A 21,086-nucleotide genomic window follows, 5' to 3' on the forward strand; every position below is an offset into this window, starting at 1 on the left:
GACCGAGGAAGCGAGTTCTCCTGGGTGGAAGGCCGAAATAGCGGCGAGGTGAACCCTGACTGTAGATATCGCCAAGCCCTGCTGTTTTAGGGATAGGAGATATTCAAGTATGAGAGGAATAGGCACCTGCAAGGGGGACGTGGCTCGCTGCTCGCACCAACAGGAGAACCGTTTCCACTTGGCTAAGTGGTCCGTGTAGAGGGCTTCCTACTTCCCAGCAGAATGTGCTGGACGGACTGCGAGCATTGCCACTCTGCCCGATTCAGCCATGGAGCATCCACGCCGTGAGGTGGAGCGACTGCAGGTCGGGGTGACATAGTTGGCCGTGGTCCTCAGAGATTAGATCTGGACACAAAGAAAGTGTGATCGGTGTTTGAACCGAAAGCTCCAACAATGTGGTGTACCAGTGCTGCCTTGGCCAAGCTGGAGCGACTAGAATTAGCTGTGCCTGGTCTCTGCGCAGCTTAAGCAGTACCCTGTGGACCAGAGGAAATGGAGGGAAAGCGTAGAACAGGTGGTCTTTCCAGGTTAGAAGGAACGCGTCCGACAGAGAGCCCAGAGCTTGCCCTTGTAGGGAGCAGAACGCGTGGCACTTCCTGTTGGCTCGAGATGCAAACAGGTCGACCTGGGGAAATCCCCACCTCTGGAAGACGGAATAGATGATGTCTGGGCGAATTGACCACTCGTGTGTCTGGAAGGACCTGCTGAGACGGTCCGCTAGCGTATTCTGGACTCCAGGAAGAAACGATGCCGTGAGATGTATCAAGTGGGAGATGCAGAAGTCCCAGAGGCGAATGGCCTCTTGGCATAGAAGCGACGAGCGGGCTCCTCGTTTGTTGATGTAAAACATGGCCGTGGTGTTGTCTGTGAGAACTAACACACAACGGCCCTGTAGGAGATTGAGAAATACCTGGCATGCCAGGCGCACCGCCATCAGCTCTCGAACATTGATGTGCAGGGCTAGTTGGGGTGCGGTCCACAGGCCCTGGGTATGGTGCTCCCCGAGGTGGGCGCCCCATCCTAGAGATGAAGCGTCTGTGACCAGGTGCAGGGAGGGTTGTGGGGCGTGAAATGGTACTCCTGCGCAAACCGCCTTGTGATCCAGCCACTAGGTGAGGGAGGTCAAGACTGAGCTCGGAACCGTGACCACCATGTTTAGGTTGTCCCGATAAGGACGGTACACCGATGATACCCAGGCCTAAAGTGGGCGGAGCCGAAGTCTGGCATGCCTGTTACATAAGAGCAAGAAGCCATGTGACCCAACAGGGCAAGGCACGTCCTCATTGTGGTAATCGGAAAGGCCCTGAGCCCTCGAATGACGCTTGTGACGGTATGAAAGCGACTGTCTGGTAGAATAGCTCGGGCACGTCTGGAGTCTAGGACTGCCCCAATAAATTCTATCCTCTGGGTTGGCTCTAGAGTGGACTTCTCGTTGTTGAGTAGAATGCCCAACTCGTGGAATGTGTGTACTATTATGTGGACGTGAGCTTGAACTTGCTCTCTGGTGCAGCCGCGTACCAGCGTCTAAGTACGGAAACACCTGTATGCCTTGTCGACGAAGGTATGCTGCCACGACAGCCATACATTCTGTGAACACTCTGGGGGCCGACGACAAGCCGAAGGGAAGGACTGCAAATTGGTAGTGCACCTTGTTTACCACAAATTGCCTGTGAGGCGGATAGATCGCTATATGAAAATATGAGTCCTTCATGTTGAGGGCAGCGAACCAGTCTCCAGGATCCAGGGAAGGGATAATGGTCCCCAATGATAACATGCGGAACTTCAACTTTACTATGAATTTGTTGAGTCCGCGTAAGTCTAAGATGGGTCGCAGACCCCCCCTTTGACTTGGGGATCAGGAAGTAGCGGGAATAAAACCCCCTGCCCCTTAACTCTGGCGGAACCTCCTCTATGGCCCCCATAGAGAGGAGCCCAAAAACCTCCTGTGTAAGGAGATTCTCGTGAGAAGGGTCCCTGAAGAGGGACGGGGAGGGGGGGTGGGAGGGAGGGAACCAAGAAAACTGGAGAGCGTATCCCCTCTCCACCGTGCGAAGGACCCAACGGTCCAAGGTTATAAGGGACCAAGCACGGTGGAAACGGGAGAGGCGATCCCGAAAGGAGGGAGCTGGATCCTGGGTAGTGGCTGGGGCGCCGTCCTCGACCGCACCTTCAAAAGTTCTGCCTAGGGCCTGAAGGTGGCCTAGGCGGCCCCTGGTTCTGACCGGGTTGAGGGCCGGTCGACCTTCGCCTACCACCTCGTCCCTGCCTTCTGGCGAAGTCCTGTCTCGGACGAGGCGGGGGAGGGTAGAACCTTTGAGGCTGGGGCCCAAAGGGTCTGCGCTGGGGCCCTGGGACATGCATCCCCAGGGAAGGCATGATCGTTCGAGTCCTTGAGGCTCTGCAGCCGAGAGTCCGTCTTCTCCGAGAACAGCCCGTGGCCCTCAAAGGGTAAATCCTGCAGGGTCTGCTGCAGTTCCGGCGGCAAGCCCGAGACCTGGAGCCAGGAGACTTGCCGCATGGCGATACCTGAGGCCAGCATCCTCGCAGACGAGTCCGCTATGTCCAAGGAGGCCTGTAAGGAGGTCCGTGCCACCTTCTTACCCTCCTCCACTAAGGCCCCGAACTCTTCCCTTGAGTCTTGGGGAACCAACTCCTTAAACTTCCCCATAGAGTTCCAGGAATTAAAGTTATAGCGGCTCAAGAGCGCCTGCTGGTTAGCCGCTCTGAGTTGCAGCCCTCCCGCTGAATACACCTTACGCCCAAACAAATCGAAGCGCTTAGCGTCCTTCGATTTGGGTGCTGCAGCCTGCTGGCCGTGACGCTCCCTTGCGTTCACCAATGACACCACTAGTGAACACGGTTGGGGATGAGTATATAGGTACTCATAGTCCTTGGAAGGGACGAAGTACTTCCTTTCCACCCCTCTGGCTGTGGGTGGAATAGAGGCAGGAGTCTGCCATATTGTAGTGGCATTAGCCTGAATTGTCCGAATCAAAGGCAATGCCACCCTGGATGGGGCATCCGCCAAGAGGATGCTCACCACCGGGTCCTGTACCTCTTCTATCTCCTCCGCCTGGAGATCCATATTACGCGCCACCCTATGTAATAGGTCTTGGTGGGCACGAAGATCTATCAGGGGTGGACCTGTGGCGGTTGTGCCCGCCACCGCCTCATCTGGGGAAGATGAGGAGGATGCCTCAGGTGGCAAGGGGTCTAATGGCGGGTCCTGCTCCAAGGGTCCCTGAAGCAGAGCATCGCCTGCCCCTGGGTCCAGGGCTGCAGATGGTGTAGGCACGGGAGCCTCCATGCCCCCTGGGGGAGGGCGGGAGATGGTGGCCTCTGGGGCCCTGGGCTCAGAGCGTGCCGAGCGAGAGGCTGATGGTGGAGCCCCCTGCGCCTGGTGATACGCCCACGGGGTCCAGAACGACCAGTGCGTAGGTCCCTGTGCAGGGTCCTCCGCCACCTCCTGCCAGTGGCCCAAGTCAGCCGCAGCAGCCTGCCCCTGAGGAGGGTATGCCGATCTCAAGGCCCCATCGGAGGAGCGAGATGCTGATCTCGAGGGCCAAGGCGGTGCCGAATGTGTCGAAATCTGCTCAGGATGATATGGTGCCAATCGGTGCCGGTCTGGAGGTGATCGGTCCCTGCGCGGTGCCGGTGAGCGGTACCGGGATCGGTGCCGGTAGCCATGTCGGTGCTGAGATCCAGATCTGGACCTGGATGAGGATGACCGCGAGTAGACATGGTACTGGGAGCGGCCCCTTGAACTCGAGCGGTGCTCGTACCGGTGCCAGGAACTACGTCTGGAGTCCGATCAGTACTGATGATCGTGACGGTGCCGAGACGTAGAGCGGTGCCGCGACGAGGATCTTGGCCGCGAGTACGACTGGTGCCGAGGTGATAGTCGGTGCCGGGACTGCGAGCGGCGTCGGGACCTGCTCCGAGACCTGGAGCGGTGCCGTGAGTCCACACCCTGAGACGGCGGGCGCACCAGGGCAGCCTGGCCCCTGGATTGCACTGCGCGAGGAGCCGACGGTGCTGGTGGTTGGGGTGGTGCTGGCTCCTTGAGAGCAATAAGGTCTCTCGTCGTCACGAAGGTCTCTGGGGTGGACGGAAGACAAGGCTCCACCACCAACCGAGGTGGTGATCCAGTCCGCACCGGACTCAACGGCTGCGGTGCCGGAGTCGACGGTGTAGCAGGCACTTGCTTCTGGTGGTCCAAAGGTGGATGCGGCTCTACCCCCGGCACCGGGGGAGCCGGTGTCTTCAGGACAGCAGTCTCCTGCGCCTTGCGGGATTTCTTGTGTCCTGGAGACAAGGACCGGCGACAAGGCCCCTGTGGCGGGCGCGGTGCCGAAGGAGGCCGGTGCCGTGAGGCCTTGTCCGACTCTGCCCGCGGTGCAGTACCGGTCGGTGCCGCAGGGGCGCTGCGCACGGAGGCACTCGGTGCTGGGGCTGGACGAGCCGATGGAGGATCCGGGCTAAGTGCTGCCTCCATGAGGAGCTGCCTAAGCCTAAAGTCCTGCTCCTTTTTGGTTCTCGGTCTGAAGGCCTTACAGATCTTACACTTATCTGTCTGATGGGACTCTCCTAGACACTTCAGACACGAGTCGTGCGGATCACTCGTGGGCATAGGCTTAGCGCAGGACGCGTACGGCTTAAAGCCAGGAGCCTTGGGCATGAGCCCGGCTATGTGCCAGGGGGAAAAGGGGGGAGAACAACCCCCTTAACCCCCGCTAACTATTTACAACTATTAAAAAGTAAGATGAATAACTATCTAACACTATACAACAGATATAACTACAACTATCTACAGAAATAACAGGATAACCTAGGGAGAGTGGAGAACAGCTATGCTGCGCTCCACAGTTCCAACGACCGTCAGGGGTGGTAAGAAGGAACTGAGGGGGCGCTGGGTCGGCTGGGGTATATATCCAGCGCCATGAAGGCTCCACTCCAGGGGGCTCCACAGCCGACCCACCGGGTGTTGCTAGGGTAGAAAATTCTCTGACGATCGTGCACGCGGTGCGTGCACACCTAATTGGAATCGATATGAGCAAGCACTCGAAGAAGAAAGATTAAAGATTGATAGGCCTTGTGATTTTATTCCAGCTAATGTAACTGTAGATGTCACTCATATACATGCATTTACTCTAGCTATGAAATGTATCCATCTGTTTGCCTCAATGTCCTGCAGCAGAGAACTCATCAGGAAACTCATATACTGCATCCTATGTAGTTCTTAAAAGAATGTCACTTCAAAAAAGATTATTTCTTAAGTATTTTGAAATGACATGTCTTTTAATCCAGTGCCTCCTGTGCTTGTTTTATGAAAAAGGATAAATAAGAATAACTTTAAATTTGTAAATGTATCCCGAAATATCTCCACTGAATTCTTTACAACACTGAAACACACTCACCTTTGGAGCAGGAAGTCAGAGCTGTAAAAGTGTACAGCAATACTAAACAAGAGTTTAGGACAGAAAGTTCACAAACAAATGAACTACAGAAAATGTTGCTCTCATCTGCATTTTTCATTCTTTTATAGGCTTCAGTCTGAGCTCCTTCCTAAACCACATAGCCACCCAAAAGTTCATGATTTCTGACCTCTTATTTGCATCTTTGTTTTGGGGTTTTGTAAGGCTTGTGTCCTCCCTTCCGTTCCCAAACAGAACAATGGCCAATACTCTATGCCTTTATGAGACAGCTCCGTGCAGTGGGTAGAGCACCAAAATGGGACCCAAGAGACTTGAGTACTATTCCTGGCTCTGTTACCGACTTGCTGCATAACCTTAGGGAACTTGGAACCTCTCCATGCCTCCACCGCCCAACTGTCACATAATGGTAACGTTTGCAGTGGTGCTAATGCTGTGTTGGTCCCAGGATATGAGCGACAAGGTTGTTGAGGTAATATCTGTTATTGGACCAACTTCTGTTGGTGAGAGAGACAAGCTTTTGAGCTACACAGAGCTCTTCTTCTTCTGACCTGAGGAAGAGCTTTGTGTAAGCTCAAAAGCTTGTGTCTCTCACCAACAGAAGTTGGTCAGATAAGGATAATGACATTTTGCCCACCTTGGCAAAGTGCTTTGAGACCTACTAATGGAATATGCAAGGTATGTGCAAAGCATTAACATTCTCTATTGGGATGCTACAATGCCTGTTACCTAGGTGAGCAATCACCTAAGGCTCTCAAAAGTGCTCAAGCAGGCATCATCTCTTGCCCAATATAGAGACAGCCCATGTACACTGCATATTGCTCTGCCCCCTTCTGAGGGCAGCCTGGTGCCTACTTCCACTCTCAGCTAACCCTGAGGACTCACGTTCTCCGTTCCTGCTCCCATTTCTCAATACGCTCACTAGGTCCCCAAATTTGTCAGAAATTTGCTCTGCCCAGGATTTGCTATGCAAAAATAGGAAGTAACACTCACCCACGTGAGACCGACACCTGGAGGTTATAGCAAGGAAGCAGGGGCTTGTCTGAGAACTCAAACATGAAGCTGTCTGATTCTTGCTCCTCTTCCTCCTGATCAGAGCTTCCGGGAGGGTTGAGCAGAAGGTCGCACCCAATCCCATCCTTCCCCTCTGAAACAAATAAATTAGGTGTTGGCATCCCCCATACTTTCATTTTTGCTGGTGCACAGTGTTTCCCTAGGAACTGGGGAGGGGATGGAGGGAGGAACAGAAAATGTTCAGCACCAAGAGTGAAGCTCAGAGTCCCTGGGCAGGAATCTGGGCTTGGTGTCTTACTGCACATTTCTGCTCCCAGCCCACTACAGCTGGTGTTCCAGGTCTCCAAAGAGGAGGTTTCACCTGCTATATTGTGATCTGTATCACAAAGGTACCACCAGACAAATGAAACCCGCACTGCTGGGTGCAAACTCTTCTGGAGGAACACAGCAACCCACTGCCCTGAACAGCCACTGCTAGAAGCCAGGCTTCAATTGGACGTGTCTTTACTTTAGTGCCAATGTATGTGCATCACAAGCTACCAGATCAATGTGGCATGACCGAGAAACCAGTCTGCAGGGAAGTAGGGGGTACATGTGACTCAGAACTGCAGTGCACCAGAACTGCAGGTCAGGAGTGAGGGGTGCTAGCAAAGGGGCATGTGGAGGAAACTGGCATGTCTGCCCAAACTGCCCAGCTCTACCCAGTGCAACTAGCGTCTCACCTGCACAAGTACAAAATACCACAACAAATTCAGAAACAAAAGCCAGTTGAATCTCACACTTCCCGTCCACCCCAGCATCTCCCACTGGAAGGGCTCAGCCGCAGGGATTGCCCAGTAACTCCCTGCCATGATCTGAATCAAATGGTAGACTTGGGAGAACCAGCTGAGTTCCTCCCAGAGCTCCTTCTCTCATCCCTCTCTGCAGTGCTGGCTCAGGACTGTTCAGTCAATAACATCTTTCCTGAGCCCATGCCCTCCAGCCGTTACTAGACCAGTGCCACCAGATTCTGCCTGAGCCTCTGGCCCAGTCCCATGGTTCAAGCTGGAGCACTGCAGTGGGCTGTGTGCAACAGACAGCTGATTACTCAGCAGGACAAGTTGCAGTGGTGACTCTGTCCTGTGGCTCTTGAAAAGCTGGGAAAAGTTACTCTCCTTACAGTAACTATGACTCAGATGTTTTACCCCCACAGATCCCATTCTGGGCCCTATGCACATGAGATACTGCTGGCCAAAAGAGCTATATCTGTTGGGGCTACTCATGCCTCTGCATGCCCTCAAGCCCCTTACCCGAGGACATAAAGGGCTCAGTGGCCCCAACCTCCACTCTGTTCTTTCACCAATACAGAATCCCCAAGGCAAAGAGACTCCACAGTCAGGGGAAGGGAGCGTGGATGGTGGGATCTGTGTAGACAAAGCATCCCAAAGAACCAGTTACTGTAAGGCAAGTAACCATTCTTTCTTCTTTGAGTATTTGCCCACATTGATCCCACTTTAGATGACTGGCAGGCAGCTGTCGCTCTAAGGTGATGGGTGCCAGGAGTCCTATTTGAATAAGATCTGTAAGAATGCCCTGCCAAACTGTGTATCAGATCTAAAGGCTGACACTAAAGAACAGCAGTTTATAAAGGAATGTGTGGAGCTCCAAGGAGCTGCTCTACAGATTTTGAGTACAGGGATGCCTCTTAAAAAGGCTGAGAAAGTTGCCTGAGCTCTTTCAAAGACTTTAAGGTCAGAAGGGACCATTATGATAATCTATTCTGACCTCCTTTATGGGGGGAAGGAATAGCTCAGTGTTTTGAGCATTGGCCTGCTAAACCCAGGGTTGTGAGTTCAATCCTTGAGGGGGCCATTTAGGGATTTGGGGCAAAAGCCTGTCTGGGGATTAGTCCTGCTTTGAGCAGGGGGTTGGACTAGATGACCTCCTGAGGTCCCTTCCAACCCTGATAGTCTATGATTCAGTTCACTAGAAATGCTAATGCAGTCTGACATCCATTTTGAGAGTCTGTGTCAAAACAGTCAGTTCTCTGGACTTATCACCAGAAGATAAATTGCCTGGGTGATCTGTGCGATGGTTTTGTCTTCTTGAGGTAATATAAGATAGCTCTTAAAATGTCGAAGCATCTGCAGGGGACGAGTGAGGTCTTGGAAAGAACACTTGTAAGAGAATAAACTGATTAAAGTGAAAGACCGAGAGCATTTGAGGCAGAAATTTAGAATGAGAATGGAGAGTAACTGTCCTTATGGAAGGTGGTCCTACCATCGGTGCTTGGATTTTTACTCAGTTTGCGAGTAGAGCACCAATATAAGAATGTTGTCTTAATAGACAAAACACAAAGAACAGGACGATGTAGGTTGAAACGGAGGCTCTGAGATAGGAGTACTACATGTATGTCTAAGGGAGGGGAAAAAAATCCTTAACACACAGAATAGCCCCTTCCAAAATTTGGTTACTGGAGAACCAGGAAAAAAAAATGCATCCCTGTATTGGCGATATTGCTACTGAGAGAACTTAACAGAACTTCTGGAGAAACCTGAAAGCTTCAATGACAGACAGGTAATCTAGGAGGACAGGAACAGACACCCACAGGAGGAAAGTTACGGTGGGAAGCCCATAATGAAAACGTTTCCATTTGGCCCCATAAGCCTTGAAGAATTTGGGCTCTGAATGAGAATGTTCTGTACCTCTGCTGAGCAACATCTACCTTCAAGCTCAGCCAGAGAGCCTACAATCCAGTAGATATAGAGACATTGGATCTGGATTTAGAATAAGATCTCAGTCCTGGGATATTATGTCCAGAGTGACTGTTAGCTTGAATTGCAGTTGAATCAATAGATATACCATCTCTCAGTACAAAAATTGTCATGCCCATGCCAGGACTATTAAGATGGCTTGAGCTCGGTCTAGTTTTATTTCCCTAAGAACTCTGTGCATCAGAGGGATCGGGGGGGAAAACCCTTAGAGCAGATTCCTGTCCCAATGAATCAGAAATGCATCTGAGAGGGAGCCCGGACTTCTTCCTCCCCTGGAGCAAAGCATGGGACATTTGTTGTTTAGACTGGTTGGAAACAGATCTATGATGGGAAGGGCCCACTTCTGAAAAGTTCTCAAAAGAACTGAGTCCTTGAGGGAACATTCATAGGAAAAGAACATTTTCTACTGAGTACATCCATTGCATTATTTTGGAAGTCAGATAAGAGTAGGGCTACGAGATGGACATGATGCTGAAAATACCATTCCCAGAGGAGAATGGCCACTAGACACAGAGGGGGATATTTTGCTCCTCGTTGCCCGTTCACAAAGTGCCCCACAGTAGTACTGGATCAAAACATGGACAGTGGTACCCTGAAGCAGAGGTAGAAATGCTCTGCAAATTGGACAAATGGCCTCAAGTTCTAGTATGTTTATGTGTAGTTGGGATTCTGTAACTGGACCATAAATCTTGGATTAGCAGATGAGTTAGCTGTGCTCTCCCCAGCCCTGTTTGGAGGCATTTGTCACTAGACTGTTTGTGGGATTTGGAGATGCAAACATCAATCCCTAACAGCCATTCTGATGAATTCTACGAGATTAGTGCTGAAAACATGCTCTCACAAGAGCAGTCCCTGAAAAAGGATGGGTTGGAGGGCAGGGATTAGGCACGGATTGGAATTGTATCTCATAGCCCTTCCGGATGATTTCGAGACCCAGCAGTCAGTAATTGCAGCCAATGCATCAGAGAGGTAAATGCCAAATGGAGGGAAGAAATGCCTGATTTGGTCCAGGCATTCAACCATGGCATCAAACTTGCTGCCTTGGGCCTGCTGTGTTGTGAGATGTTACAGCAGAACCCCTTTGCTTCTGATAAGGCCTCCTTTTAAAGGTTTCTGATGGTCCCTGGTGTTAAAAATAAGAGGAAGGAGGCATCTATCTCACTTGGTGCTGTGGTTTGAATGGTTTCCTTCTTTGGGATGGGGTGTAAAGGCCTAGGCAATGACGCATCAGTTTGGAATCTTTCAATGAGTGCAATGCTTCATGTTCTTTAGAATTAGAGAGGCCACGAGCGTCAAAGGGTAAATCCTCTATTGGGCTGTCTGGAGCCCAAACACTGTACACATAGTGTCTGCAGTTACCATTGATCTTGTGACAGTGTTGGAGGCATCAAACGCAGCTTGAAGAACCACTGTTGCAATTAGCTGTCCCGCTAAATATAGAAACTTAAGTTCAACCCTAGAATCCTGTGGAATTTCATGCAAGAACTGGTAGACCATCCCTCTGGAGACAATCATACTTGGGTAGCAAAACCTGGCAGTTTGCAATACCGGCTTGAAGGCTAAGCAAGGAATAGACCTTCCTCTCAAATAGGTCCAACTTCTTTGGGTCTTTGTCTCGAAGAGTAAATCTTGGCTGACTGGCTGCTGCCCATGCACAATGAACCTGAAACCAGGTGAGTATAAAGTTCTCAGAGCCTTTACTTGGAACTTGAAAGCAACAGCCTGCTCTTTTGGAGGTAGCTGTGATGGAGGCCAAGGTCTGCCAAAGGGCCCTGGCTTGATCGAGAATGCCTCCATTAATGGCTGTCACCAAACAGCCTTCATAAACAGTGTGCAATAGAATCAAACATTCTATGTAACCATTCTTGTAACACCTGAAGAAGAATTTCTAAGGTGTCAGCGATCCTCTTCAGAAGGTTCTGCAAGGCCTTAAAGTCCTTGACAATCAAGGTACCCTAAGGATTAATAACTTCATAAGGAGAAGAAGAAGAAATAGCTAATAGAACCAAAGGGTCACCCTAGCAATCCATGTTATCTCTTCATTCCAGAATTCTTGAACCAGGTGTTGAGAAGCACTTTGTGGGGTGGATGAGATGGTTGTGATACAGCTAAATCTCCTAAGGTGGATCTAACTACAGGAGCTTTAGAAGAATATGGAGTGAATGGAGGTGTGGGCTCCAGGGAGGCCATATGGCCAGGATTGCATCCCATATGGCATATGGGGCCAAGAGGGAGGGATCCAACAATTCTGAGATCTTCCTGAACTGTCTTGTATGAGAAGAACAACAACTTGAAACTCTCTTCTCAGGGGCTCCTTCACAAGTTGACTGAGGAGAAAAGGAGGCAGCGCTAGGCGATGGACTTCTGTTATAGATTGAAAGTGATGAGAAGGTAGAAGAATACACCTCTTCTGAAGGAGGTGCTGATCTTTGTGGAGTTGAGGAAATCTGTGGAGAACCTGATACTATGTGATGCCACATTGAAACTGAAACCAAAGATATTGGGCGCAGTGAAATCTTCATTATTGGAACTCTTGGCTCCAGTATCAATGAGAGATTTATTGACAAGGGAGAATTATCAAGTAGAGGAGATACCAGCTCAGGTCTCCAGATATGCTGAAAACAGCTGACTTCAAGATCTGCGATATTGATTGCATAGATACTGGAGCAGAAATTGTCACCAATGCTGGTCTTTTGCCACTGCACAGTGCTGGAACAATTTAAGTGAGTGACACAGAAGATGACACCCAAGATAGACGAAGTGGTGGTAGCTGATGTGGACTGGTGCTGAATTGGTACCAGAGTTGTCGTAGCCAGCAGGTCAGGATTTAGAAGACAGAGCCTGCACTGAGTCAGATGAGGGGTATGTTTTCACTCTGTTTTTAGCTAGTATTGGGGATCGTGATAAGTGCCAGGACAGTTTCAAATAAGTTTTTTTTTTCCTGTCACGGGCAGCAGGAGCCACAGACTCACCTGAGGGGATCTGTGCCGGAGTATCAGCAGCCTTTGATAAATGCCCAGTCTTTCTGAACACAAAGAGATCTGGGAGCAACCTCACAAATAGAAGTAGCACTGACTTAATGCTGTCATGGAGTGGTGGGGGCTTCTTTCTGCCAAAGTATCTCAGAATCAGACCCTCTCTTCATGGAGTAATCTAACAAAAATAATTTTAAAATGTGCATCTCTAGCCTTTGGAGTTTGTGTCGAAAAAGATACACAAATCGAGCACTAGACATTTAAAATACCCATCATTTAAAAGAATGGCTGCTTCGCAGTATGGGCATGACTTAAAGCCTAGAGCCTTAGCCTCTGCAGTACCTTGGAAAACTCCCTGAAGGAATAAAAAGGTTTTGTCTTCTTTGTTTTGCTAATGGACTACCAAAACATTAACTATAAAAACATCACCTGCATTAAGAGTAACAAAGACGTTACAGCTACAGGGTAGTGAAACACACTGAGGCAGTTCTACCTTGCTGCCATGGTCAGCAGGAAGGAAGTGAGTTGTGGCTGGGGCCCCTTGCCCTTTATGCCTTCGGAGGAGGAGCTCAAGAGCATGCAGGGTACATGCATAGCCCCAACTAACTCTGGACAAAAGAAGCTAATCTCATGCTCATGGGGTACATGTGACCCTAGATTGGGATCCGTGTGGACAGATATTTGAAGAAAGTCCCTTTCAGGAACTAGTAGATTCTTGAGTCAGTGATTGGTGTGAAACTACAGCAGATCACATGCCAATGAGGGCTTCCTGCTCATTTTCTCCTTCTATACATGGGTTGGGAGGGAGGCCCACAGGCTTAGCAAGTCCCAGCTTGTGTGACCGTTGTCCAGTCCTCATTCAGCAGCCACACCACACTCTGCCCTGCAGGGGGAGATAGAATCAGCTGAACTTACCCAGAACAGAGCTGCTGTAGAAATCCCATGCTGTTCGGGGGTCCCCATCAGCACGCCCTTGGAGATCCGAGAGGTAATCTGCAAGAGGAAAGCAAGGAAGGGAGGCACCCATAGAGCAGCTATACAACATTCTCATCCTTTCATCAGCAAGGCTCTTGGGGGAAGCAGCAGAGAGCTGAAGTGACTCACTCCTCCCTGCAGCCCAAGGCAATGGTAGACAAGGGACCACAGTTCATGAGGAATATGTCCTCCAACCTCCAAAAGTGTGACCAGGGACTGCGAACAGGAGAAAGAAAGTGTGTGTGTGGGGGGGGGGGGCAGAGGGGGTAGAAGAACAACTCTAGAACCCACTAGAGTTAAGGTAACAGCTATTTGGAAGGGGTGGTTCCAAGCACACACACACAAGAATTTAGTTAAGTCTAGAGGAGCACATGGGCACAACTTTCCAAAACCACAGGAATACAAAGGTACCTATCATCTTGAATCTACTGAGGAACAAAAAGGAGCTAAACAGAGTTTCAGGCAACACCTGTGTCATCCTGTTACATTTACTTTTTTTAACTGTTTCTCTCTGCCTTGCTTCTGTGCAAGACCCATAACAGGAAAATAGCAACACCAATTCCACACAAATAGCACAGGAAGCAAACAGACATTTTACTCTAAGCATGCAGTCACAGTGACCTGAAGCATTATTGCTAACAATGGCAGGTAAACATTCTTCAGAGGGAGTAATTTTAGAATTGAGAACATCACTTCTCAGCTGCAAAAGTGTGTGTTAATGGAGCATTGAAGTTGCATAGTAAAGGCAGGAATTGCCAGTTAGGTTTGGCAAGTATCAGGGGGTAGCCGTGTTAGTCTGTATCTACAAAAACAACAAAGAGTCTGGTGGCACCTTAAAGACTAACAGATTTATTTGGGCATAAGCTTTCGTGAGTAAAAACCTCACTTCTTCGGATGCATAGAGTGAAAGCTACAGATGCAGGCATTATATACTGACACATGGAGAGCAGGGAGTTACTTCACAAGTGGAGAACCAGTGTTGACGAGGCCAATTCAATCAGGGTGGATGTAGTCCACTCCCAATAATAGATGAGGAGGTGTCAATTCCAGGAGAGGAAAAGCTGCTTCTGTAGTGAGCCAGCCACTCCCAATCCCTATTCAAGCCCAGATTAATGGTGTTGAATTTGCAAATGAATTTTAGTTCTGCTGTTTCTCTTTGAAGTCTGTTACTGAAGTTTTTTTGTTCAATGACAGTGACTTTTAAATCTGTGATAGAATGACCAGGGAGATTGAAGTGTTCACTTACTGGCTTGTGTACACATCAGCTCTGCCCTGCATTAGGATACTACCTTTAGTTACACGACACAGGTTCTTGCAGACAGTTTTGTGTCTATAATTGGAGAAGGATTCATATCCTATATTGTAGTATTTGAGAAACAGCATAGACTGGACTGGGCACCAATGTGCACTGGGGCAGAAGTATGTTTATTCAATCCACCTTTGCTCTGGCATCCTCTGATGACTGAGTGTCTAACTATGGCCCCTGAATACTGCCATGCAGTTTTGTGTTTAACACCTACAGCTTGTAAAGCATTTGGGTTCTTTTGGGGTGGAAGGTACTCTGTATAAACATCAAATCATTACCATGCCCCACTTACCGCTCAGGAACCGCTTCATCACCTCACTGCTGGCCAGTTTCATGGCTGTCTGCCCCGAGTAAGTGGCGAGTGTGGGGTCAGCCCCATACGAGAGCAGAAGCCACATGGTCTCCAGGTTGTCATTCACCACTGCATCATGGACAGGCCTGGCAAAGGACAAGAGAGTTACCAGAGGAAAAGGAGGTCTGTGCAGTCCACAGAGCAAACAAACAATCTGCTTTTTGCTAGATGGCTATACTGCCAAAGGTTGGCTAGTGACACTGCCTAAAAGACTCCCAGACCCACAGCCCTGGCAGCTGCTGTCTCGCTAGCTTCTGCCCCAAACTCTCTGGGCTTGTAGTACTGGGAGCTAGCTTGCCTTGTGCCATCCTGTGCACTGCAGTTCACATTGGCACCGTGCTCTAGCAGAATGTGCAGGATGTCAATCCAGCCTCGTGCGCAGGCTTCGTGAAGAGCTGTGTAGCCGGCATTGTCACGGTGGTTCACCTCGCTGCTCTTTTTCTGCAGGCAGTAGAGAACCACGTCCTGGAGGAATGACATCACCAGAAGCCTGGTTACACAAACCACAAGAGAGGGGCAGGGCTCCCGAGGTACTCAGCAGCAAGCCCCAGCAGAAGGGGGTGGGTAAAAGCTGTTCTCGGCCCAGCACTCACCTTGTAGCCAAGCCGTGCTGCTCGCTGAAGGAGAGTCTCCCCAGCATTCTTGTTCACGATCAGCCGCCGAGCCTCAGGAGGGATGTGCTGGGTCATGGGCAATTCAGGGGAGTTTCCTGGGCTGGCCTGCCGTGACTTGCAGAGCGGCCACAGCTCCTGGGGCTTCTTCAAAGACCGTGGCTTGGGCTGATTCCAGTGCCCTTTCACCTGGAAAATACAGATGGAGGGAGCTTCCTCAGCGTAGCCAGACAAGGCTGGGTCCAGATATTCCCTCCCCCCCTACACATGCTGGGTTGATGATCCCCCTTCCCTAGGCCTGGATCGTACCTTCCCCTCTTCACAGATCCCTGCCAGATGTTTTGTTTTACATTTGCGTTTTCCTGATGGTTTCTCAAGTGCTTCCTGGATGGAGGAGTTGTCCGGGTGATCCAGGAGAAAGCCATTTCGGAAGTCTGGGCGACCTTGGGACTTCCGGGGCGATGGGGAAAGCCTGCTCCTCAATCGCAGCTCTGAGCCTTTGCCTTGGGTACATTCCTTCTGCTTCCGGTACCTGAAATCTAAGGAGAGACAGGGTCCACAGGATGCGGAGACAAAGACTAGGGGCCCGACTTCCCTCTGTGGGTAAAGAACAGTCAGCCCCTGCAGGACTTCATTGGCCACATCTGGCAGCTTGGGCCAAGGTCCACCAAAGCCACGGTTACTCTGCCTAGAAGCAGAGTACAGGAGAATAAGGGTATACGGAGATGAACACAGCACATTGAAAATGAAAGTGCATCAGTGGGATGCATGATGACAGGCCTTACTGGTCTGACCCTATGCAGGTCTCTAAGCTGAGCAGGCGTGGAGCTGGTTACACACTCACTTGGATATTCCATTTCTCCAGACAACGCGTGCCTGCTATTCTGCACTGGGACAGTACTCAGGAGAACAGAGTCTGATTTCTCATCCTGTTGGCATGTTCTCCAGTGGTTTAATAAAGGCATTAACAAAATCAGTATCCTGTAGCCATACTGCCAGAGGGTGTGATCTATTCAGATCTTGGAAGCTAAGCAGTGCTAGTGAGACACAACTAAGGGGAAAATAGGGAATCCTCTTAACCCCAGATGGCAGCTGCTATTCCACTTCCTGTACTGCTGTCCGTGCTGCCTTTTCAGTGATTTTTCTTATTTCTTCTTCTTAAGTGCAACATTAAGGCTGATTTTACATACACAGAAGTAGGGACATTCTGAGCTAAGGTTTCTCAATGGAAATGTGGACTCTTCCCTCCTACTATGTAATACAGGGTTGTTTGTTACAGAACCCCATAACATCAGGCAAGGACATGCAGTTTTATAACACCCAACAGTGAGGGCACAATTATAAGTGGAAGATATTAAAGTATGTGATGAGAAAATAAAGCCCTTGGGTGCAAAGAAGGTGAGAATAAAACCCCTGTGCACTGAGCAATGCACAGGCATTTGCAGTGCTGGCCCTTTTCCAGTGGGTAGAGATTAACAATTGCTTTAAAGTGGGCTGCAGGGGAACATGGTGACCCTATGTTGCTTGCAGAGTACTATTGGACTGCCTGGGTTAAAGGCTAAGCCTGAGGAGAGTCTGAGTGCAGGGCAAGGGAGTCACTTTGGATAAGTCACTTTGCTTCTCCACTTCTGCTCCATGGAGACAAGGCCACCTGCCTCCCAGGGGAATGCATGCACATGACAGTTATGTAAGGGCAACACAGGTGCAGTTCATAATTATAATTCCATAGGTAACACTTTCTCCTCCTACTTTGCAAAGAGATGATGGTTCCTCCACAGTGAAGGTTGCAACCAGCTGCCCCCACCAGCCTTATGTGAGTGGCCCTCAGCCCCTCCATCAATAACTTCGCTTGGAAACAATGGTTTGGCCCAAGTTGCCAAGCAAAGGACAAGTTTTCTGAAGAAAACTGGTCAAACTGCTCTCATCCATTCAGAAGGTGGTCTGGCTGCAGGCTACTTGACTTTCCCAGGCAGCTCCATCAGGCTCTCTCCATCACAAGTCATTAGTAGCTCCTGCAGTACCTCAAGGGCCATGGTAGTTCTTTCTCCCCTGCCCCAGTCCCAGGTTTACACCCCTGGACATTCCAGCTGTATTATTCCCAGGAGCAGGTGGCTGACTCACTCCCAGATTCATCATGCAGCTGCTGATAAAGAAGAGGCCCAAGAGCGGGAGCAGTTACTGTGCACTCCAAAGAGGCACTCCCCCCAGTACAATCACAGCAGCATTCTCCTGCCTGATACCAGCAGCCCCACAATAGGAACATATGAGCAAAGCCAGAGGGTATCAGCAGAGCAATGTACACACAAGCCAGGCCGTTATGCAGCTCCAGAAGCTGACAAAATTCACTGATTTCCAAAAGCTTCACAAACACCTCCACAGCACGGAAAGGAAGAGCTGGCCTGCAAAGCAGCAGACATCTCAAAATGCCCAGGAAAGAATCGGGGTGTGGGGGAGGGGGAGAGGGAGGAGAGCACGAGTGGCTACCTAGACTCAGGAGGATCTGCGTCACTGGCTGAGCCACAGGTGGAAAGCTCAGGAGATGGTGAATGGAGAACTGGGGCCTGGAACAGGAGAAGATGGGAGGGGAACAACTGCAGCTTTCTATTACAGCCCTGAATGTGCACTGTGGGAAAGGATTCACCCCACAGATCCAGGCATTTTGCCTGGCTCTGTCACACCCCCTGGCTCCCAAGTCACCCTCTCTCTTAGGCGCCTGCTGGACAAAGCTTCCCCTGCTCCCTTTCATAAGCCTTAGAGCTTACTTGTGTATAAAGACAAATGGTTAGCTGTATGTGTAAAAGCCAGTCTGAACTGTAATGGCCTCAGTTCCCTCTACTCCTGTCAGGCAGGCACTACCCTTGGATGCCTCTCCCTAGGGTCCACATTTACCCAGCGCAATTATACTGGGCCTCCTCCTTCCCTGCGCCCAGCCCAGCCTATGACTGTGGAGTGAGGTCAGTACCCAATTAACTCTGCCACATAATTTGGGGTTCCCTGCCCCATCATTTACAGTAATTATCCTGTAAAGGACAGGTGGCCCATCGCAGTGGCAGCACAATGGGGGGAATGGTCCCTGAACAGCAGTACATGCGGCCCGTTGCCCATAGGACTTGGAGCTGATGCTCTGATTCTAAGCCAGAACTCTAAGAGCAGTGCTGGAACTGGCTTGGAAGAGGTCCTGCAGAATAGCCAGCTGGGCCACGACCCTTCCCCTCTGCCAGTGCTGGTACCTGCTTTCGATTTCCGCCTCTTATGGGAGTAGCAGCTCACATGTTCCTCCTCTTCCCGCTCAGTCAAGTACTCCCCAGTCTGGTATTTCCGGCTCTTCTGCCGTCTCCTCTTCTTCCTCTTGACATGGCTGTCGTCGTCATCCTCCTCATTTGGGTCCCACAGCTGCCTTGGTGCCTCCACTCTCCAGGGCAGCTCCCGGGCCCTCCTCAGGTGGCAGCTGCCCTTTTCTGACTGAGACCTGTCTCTGGCCCTGTGGCTATGATAGCGGGACATTCTGTGGGATTTCCTCAGCCTGCGGCGTTTCAAGGATGTCTCCTCCTCCTGCTCCTCCTCCAGCAGCGGTAAGATCTCCTGGCCAGTCACTTCGCACTCTCCTCTCACACTAGCAGAGGAGCCACCAACACTTCCTGCAGAGAGGACCACACAAGGTGTGTCCAGTGACTAGAGACCTCTCAACACAAGCAGAGCCAAAAGTGCCCACAAGAACACTCCCAGCTAGGAAACTGGGGACAGGACAGCCCCTCCTTAGTACCCCACAAGACCTTTCTGCCCCCAAAACTGACTGGATCATGTGGGCAGGGACATGTTCCCGCTCCCCTCACCCCCAACTCCCCACTGAACCAGTCACTAGACCAAGTTAGTAAAGTGCTCTGCTCCCATATGCCAGGCACAGGGCTTGCAGTGCCTAGCGGACAGAACATCTCAGTCTCAGCCATACTGGCTAGCTGAATCTCCCTGGCAGAGGCTGGCCTACGGGGTCTGCTGCAATCACCAACCTGACTGACTGCGTGTCCGGCTGCTCAGCACCACTGGGATGAAGTCACGGAAATTATTCTTGGGTTTCTTCTCAAGGTAACCTGGGAAGACAGGAGAACCCTGAGGATTAATGCCACCAAAAAAGCTAATGGGGAATCCAGGAGCTGACAGAGGACTGCTTGCCTGGGAATGACAACACACTACATTATACCGGATCCCTACATGGGATTCTAACCTGCTGTATGTAGTGCCCAGCTCTGCAGCCCATAGCAACTCAGCTCCAGGAGAACTGGTAGCCAGATCTTCTGGCAGGCAAGGGGAGCAGAGTGCCAAAACAATGCTACAGCTTGGCTTTGCAAGGGAAGAACACTATTCAGAATTTGTAACAGTACCTTCCTCATGGCTGTCCCCACGATGCCCTGGAGATTGGAGCTCTGTCTTTGCTGGCCTCCTGCGCTTGCGCTTTACCCTGAGGCTATTGTGCTCATTCATGGATCCAGGGCCAATCCGGCTTTCTCGTTTGCTGATCTCATGCAAGTCCCCGCGATGCTTTTGCCACTGCAAACACAGGACAGATATAGGTTTCAGTCCAAGCTTCAATACAAGCATCATGTTGGGACAGCAGGAAGGGAAGGACCCCAGAATAGTGNATGCTCCCAGTGGTTTGATGCTGGGGAGTGGGTCCCCCATGCTGTGGAGCCAGATTACCTCTGCCAGCAGCAGAGAGGAACAGGGTAACAAACTTGCTCCCCAGCCGCCCATGTGGCATGCATGACTGGCACAGCCCAGAACCCCTCAGAGCCAGCTACCCCTCCCAGCCAGGACATATGGGTCCGAGGCCTTTGGAAGGTTGCTCTGATCAATGTTTTCCCACCAGCAGAGTCACAGGGTGCCCACAGCCCCAGCTGGGGAAGAGCCACAAGGCAAGGGCAGGGGGAGAGCACAAGGGGCCACACCCAGTTAAGGGGGCTGGAGAAGAGGGCCTCATGGAGTGCACCTGGCCTGCTCCTCACACCAAGGGTCTTGCCTCATGTTGAAAAGGTTCGCTAGAATCAAAGGCTACCCAGTCAGAGGAGACAACAGGGCACGAGGCTCTGACCCCCACAGGTCTGTGCTGCCCCAACCAGTGGCCATGGTGAAGGCTGGGGCATATGACTTATGAGGAGAGGCTGAGGGAACCGGGGTTATTTAGTCTGCAGAAGCGAAGAGTGAGGGGGGATTTGATAGCAGCCTTCAACTACCTGAAAGGGGGTTCCAAAGAGGATGGAGCAGGCTGTTCTCAGTGGTGGCAGATGACAGAAAAAGAAGCAATGGTCTTAAGTTGCAGTGGGGGAGGTCTAGGTTGGATACACTATTTCACTAGGAGGGTGGTGAAGCACTGGAATGGGTTACCTAGGGAGGTGGTGGAATCTCCATCCTTAGAGGTTTTTAAGGCCCGGCTTGACAAAGCCCTGGCTGGGATGATTTAGTTGGGGTTGGTCCTGCTTTGAGAGGGGGTTGGACTGGATGACCTCCTGAGGTCTCTTCCAACCCTAATCTTCTATGAAGACATTTCAGCTCACAGAATACTTGTGTGGGGAAAAGCCCAGAGCTCTGACGGAGAAGAGGGGATGGGGTGTGTGAATGCTGCCTGCTCTGCACTTCACCCACTCCAGTCCCCCAGCAAGGAATGCAGGAGTGC

The 21,086-nt window shown here is 50.8% G+C and overlaps 1 protein-coding gene across 1 annotated transcript in view; it reads right to left on the reverse strand.

The window, feature by feature from the left end:
* BCORL1 (BCL6 corepressor like 1) overlaps nt 1-20,017 on the reverse strand; it is a 35,607-nt gene extending 15,590 nt beyond the window's left edge. The window contains exons 1-9 of the mRNA XM_034781740.1: nt 19,798-20,017; nt 19,426-19,506; nt 18,649-19,056; nt 15,728-15,957; nt 15,401-15,607; nt 15,106-15,272; nt 14,748-14,893; nt 13,090-13,167; nt 6,426-6,579 (exon numbers count right to left, since the gene is read on the reverse strand). Of these exons, the coding sequence (XP_034637631.1) occupies nt 6,426-6,579; nt 13,090-13,167; nt 14,748-14,893; nt 15,106-15,272; nt 15,401-15,607; nt 15,728-15,957; nt 18,649-19,056; nt 19,426-19,506; nt 19,798-20,017 (1,691 nt within the window). The remainder of the gene's footprint in view (nt 1-6,425; nt 6,580-13,089; nt 13,168-14,747; nt 14,894-15,105; nt 15,273-15,400; nt 15,608-15,727; nt 15,958-18,648; nt 19,057-19,425; nt 19,507-19,797) is intronic.
* Between the last annotated feature and the right edge of the window lie 1,069 nt (nt 20,018-21,086).

This window comes from Trachemys scripta, chromosome 9 (assembly GCF_013100865.1).
Source record: "Trachemys scripta elegans isolate TJP31775 chromosome 9, CAS_Tse_1.0, whole genome shotgun sequence".
NCBI lineage: Eukaryota > Metazoa > Chordata > Testudines > Emydidae > Trachemys > Trachemys scripta.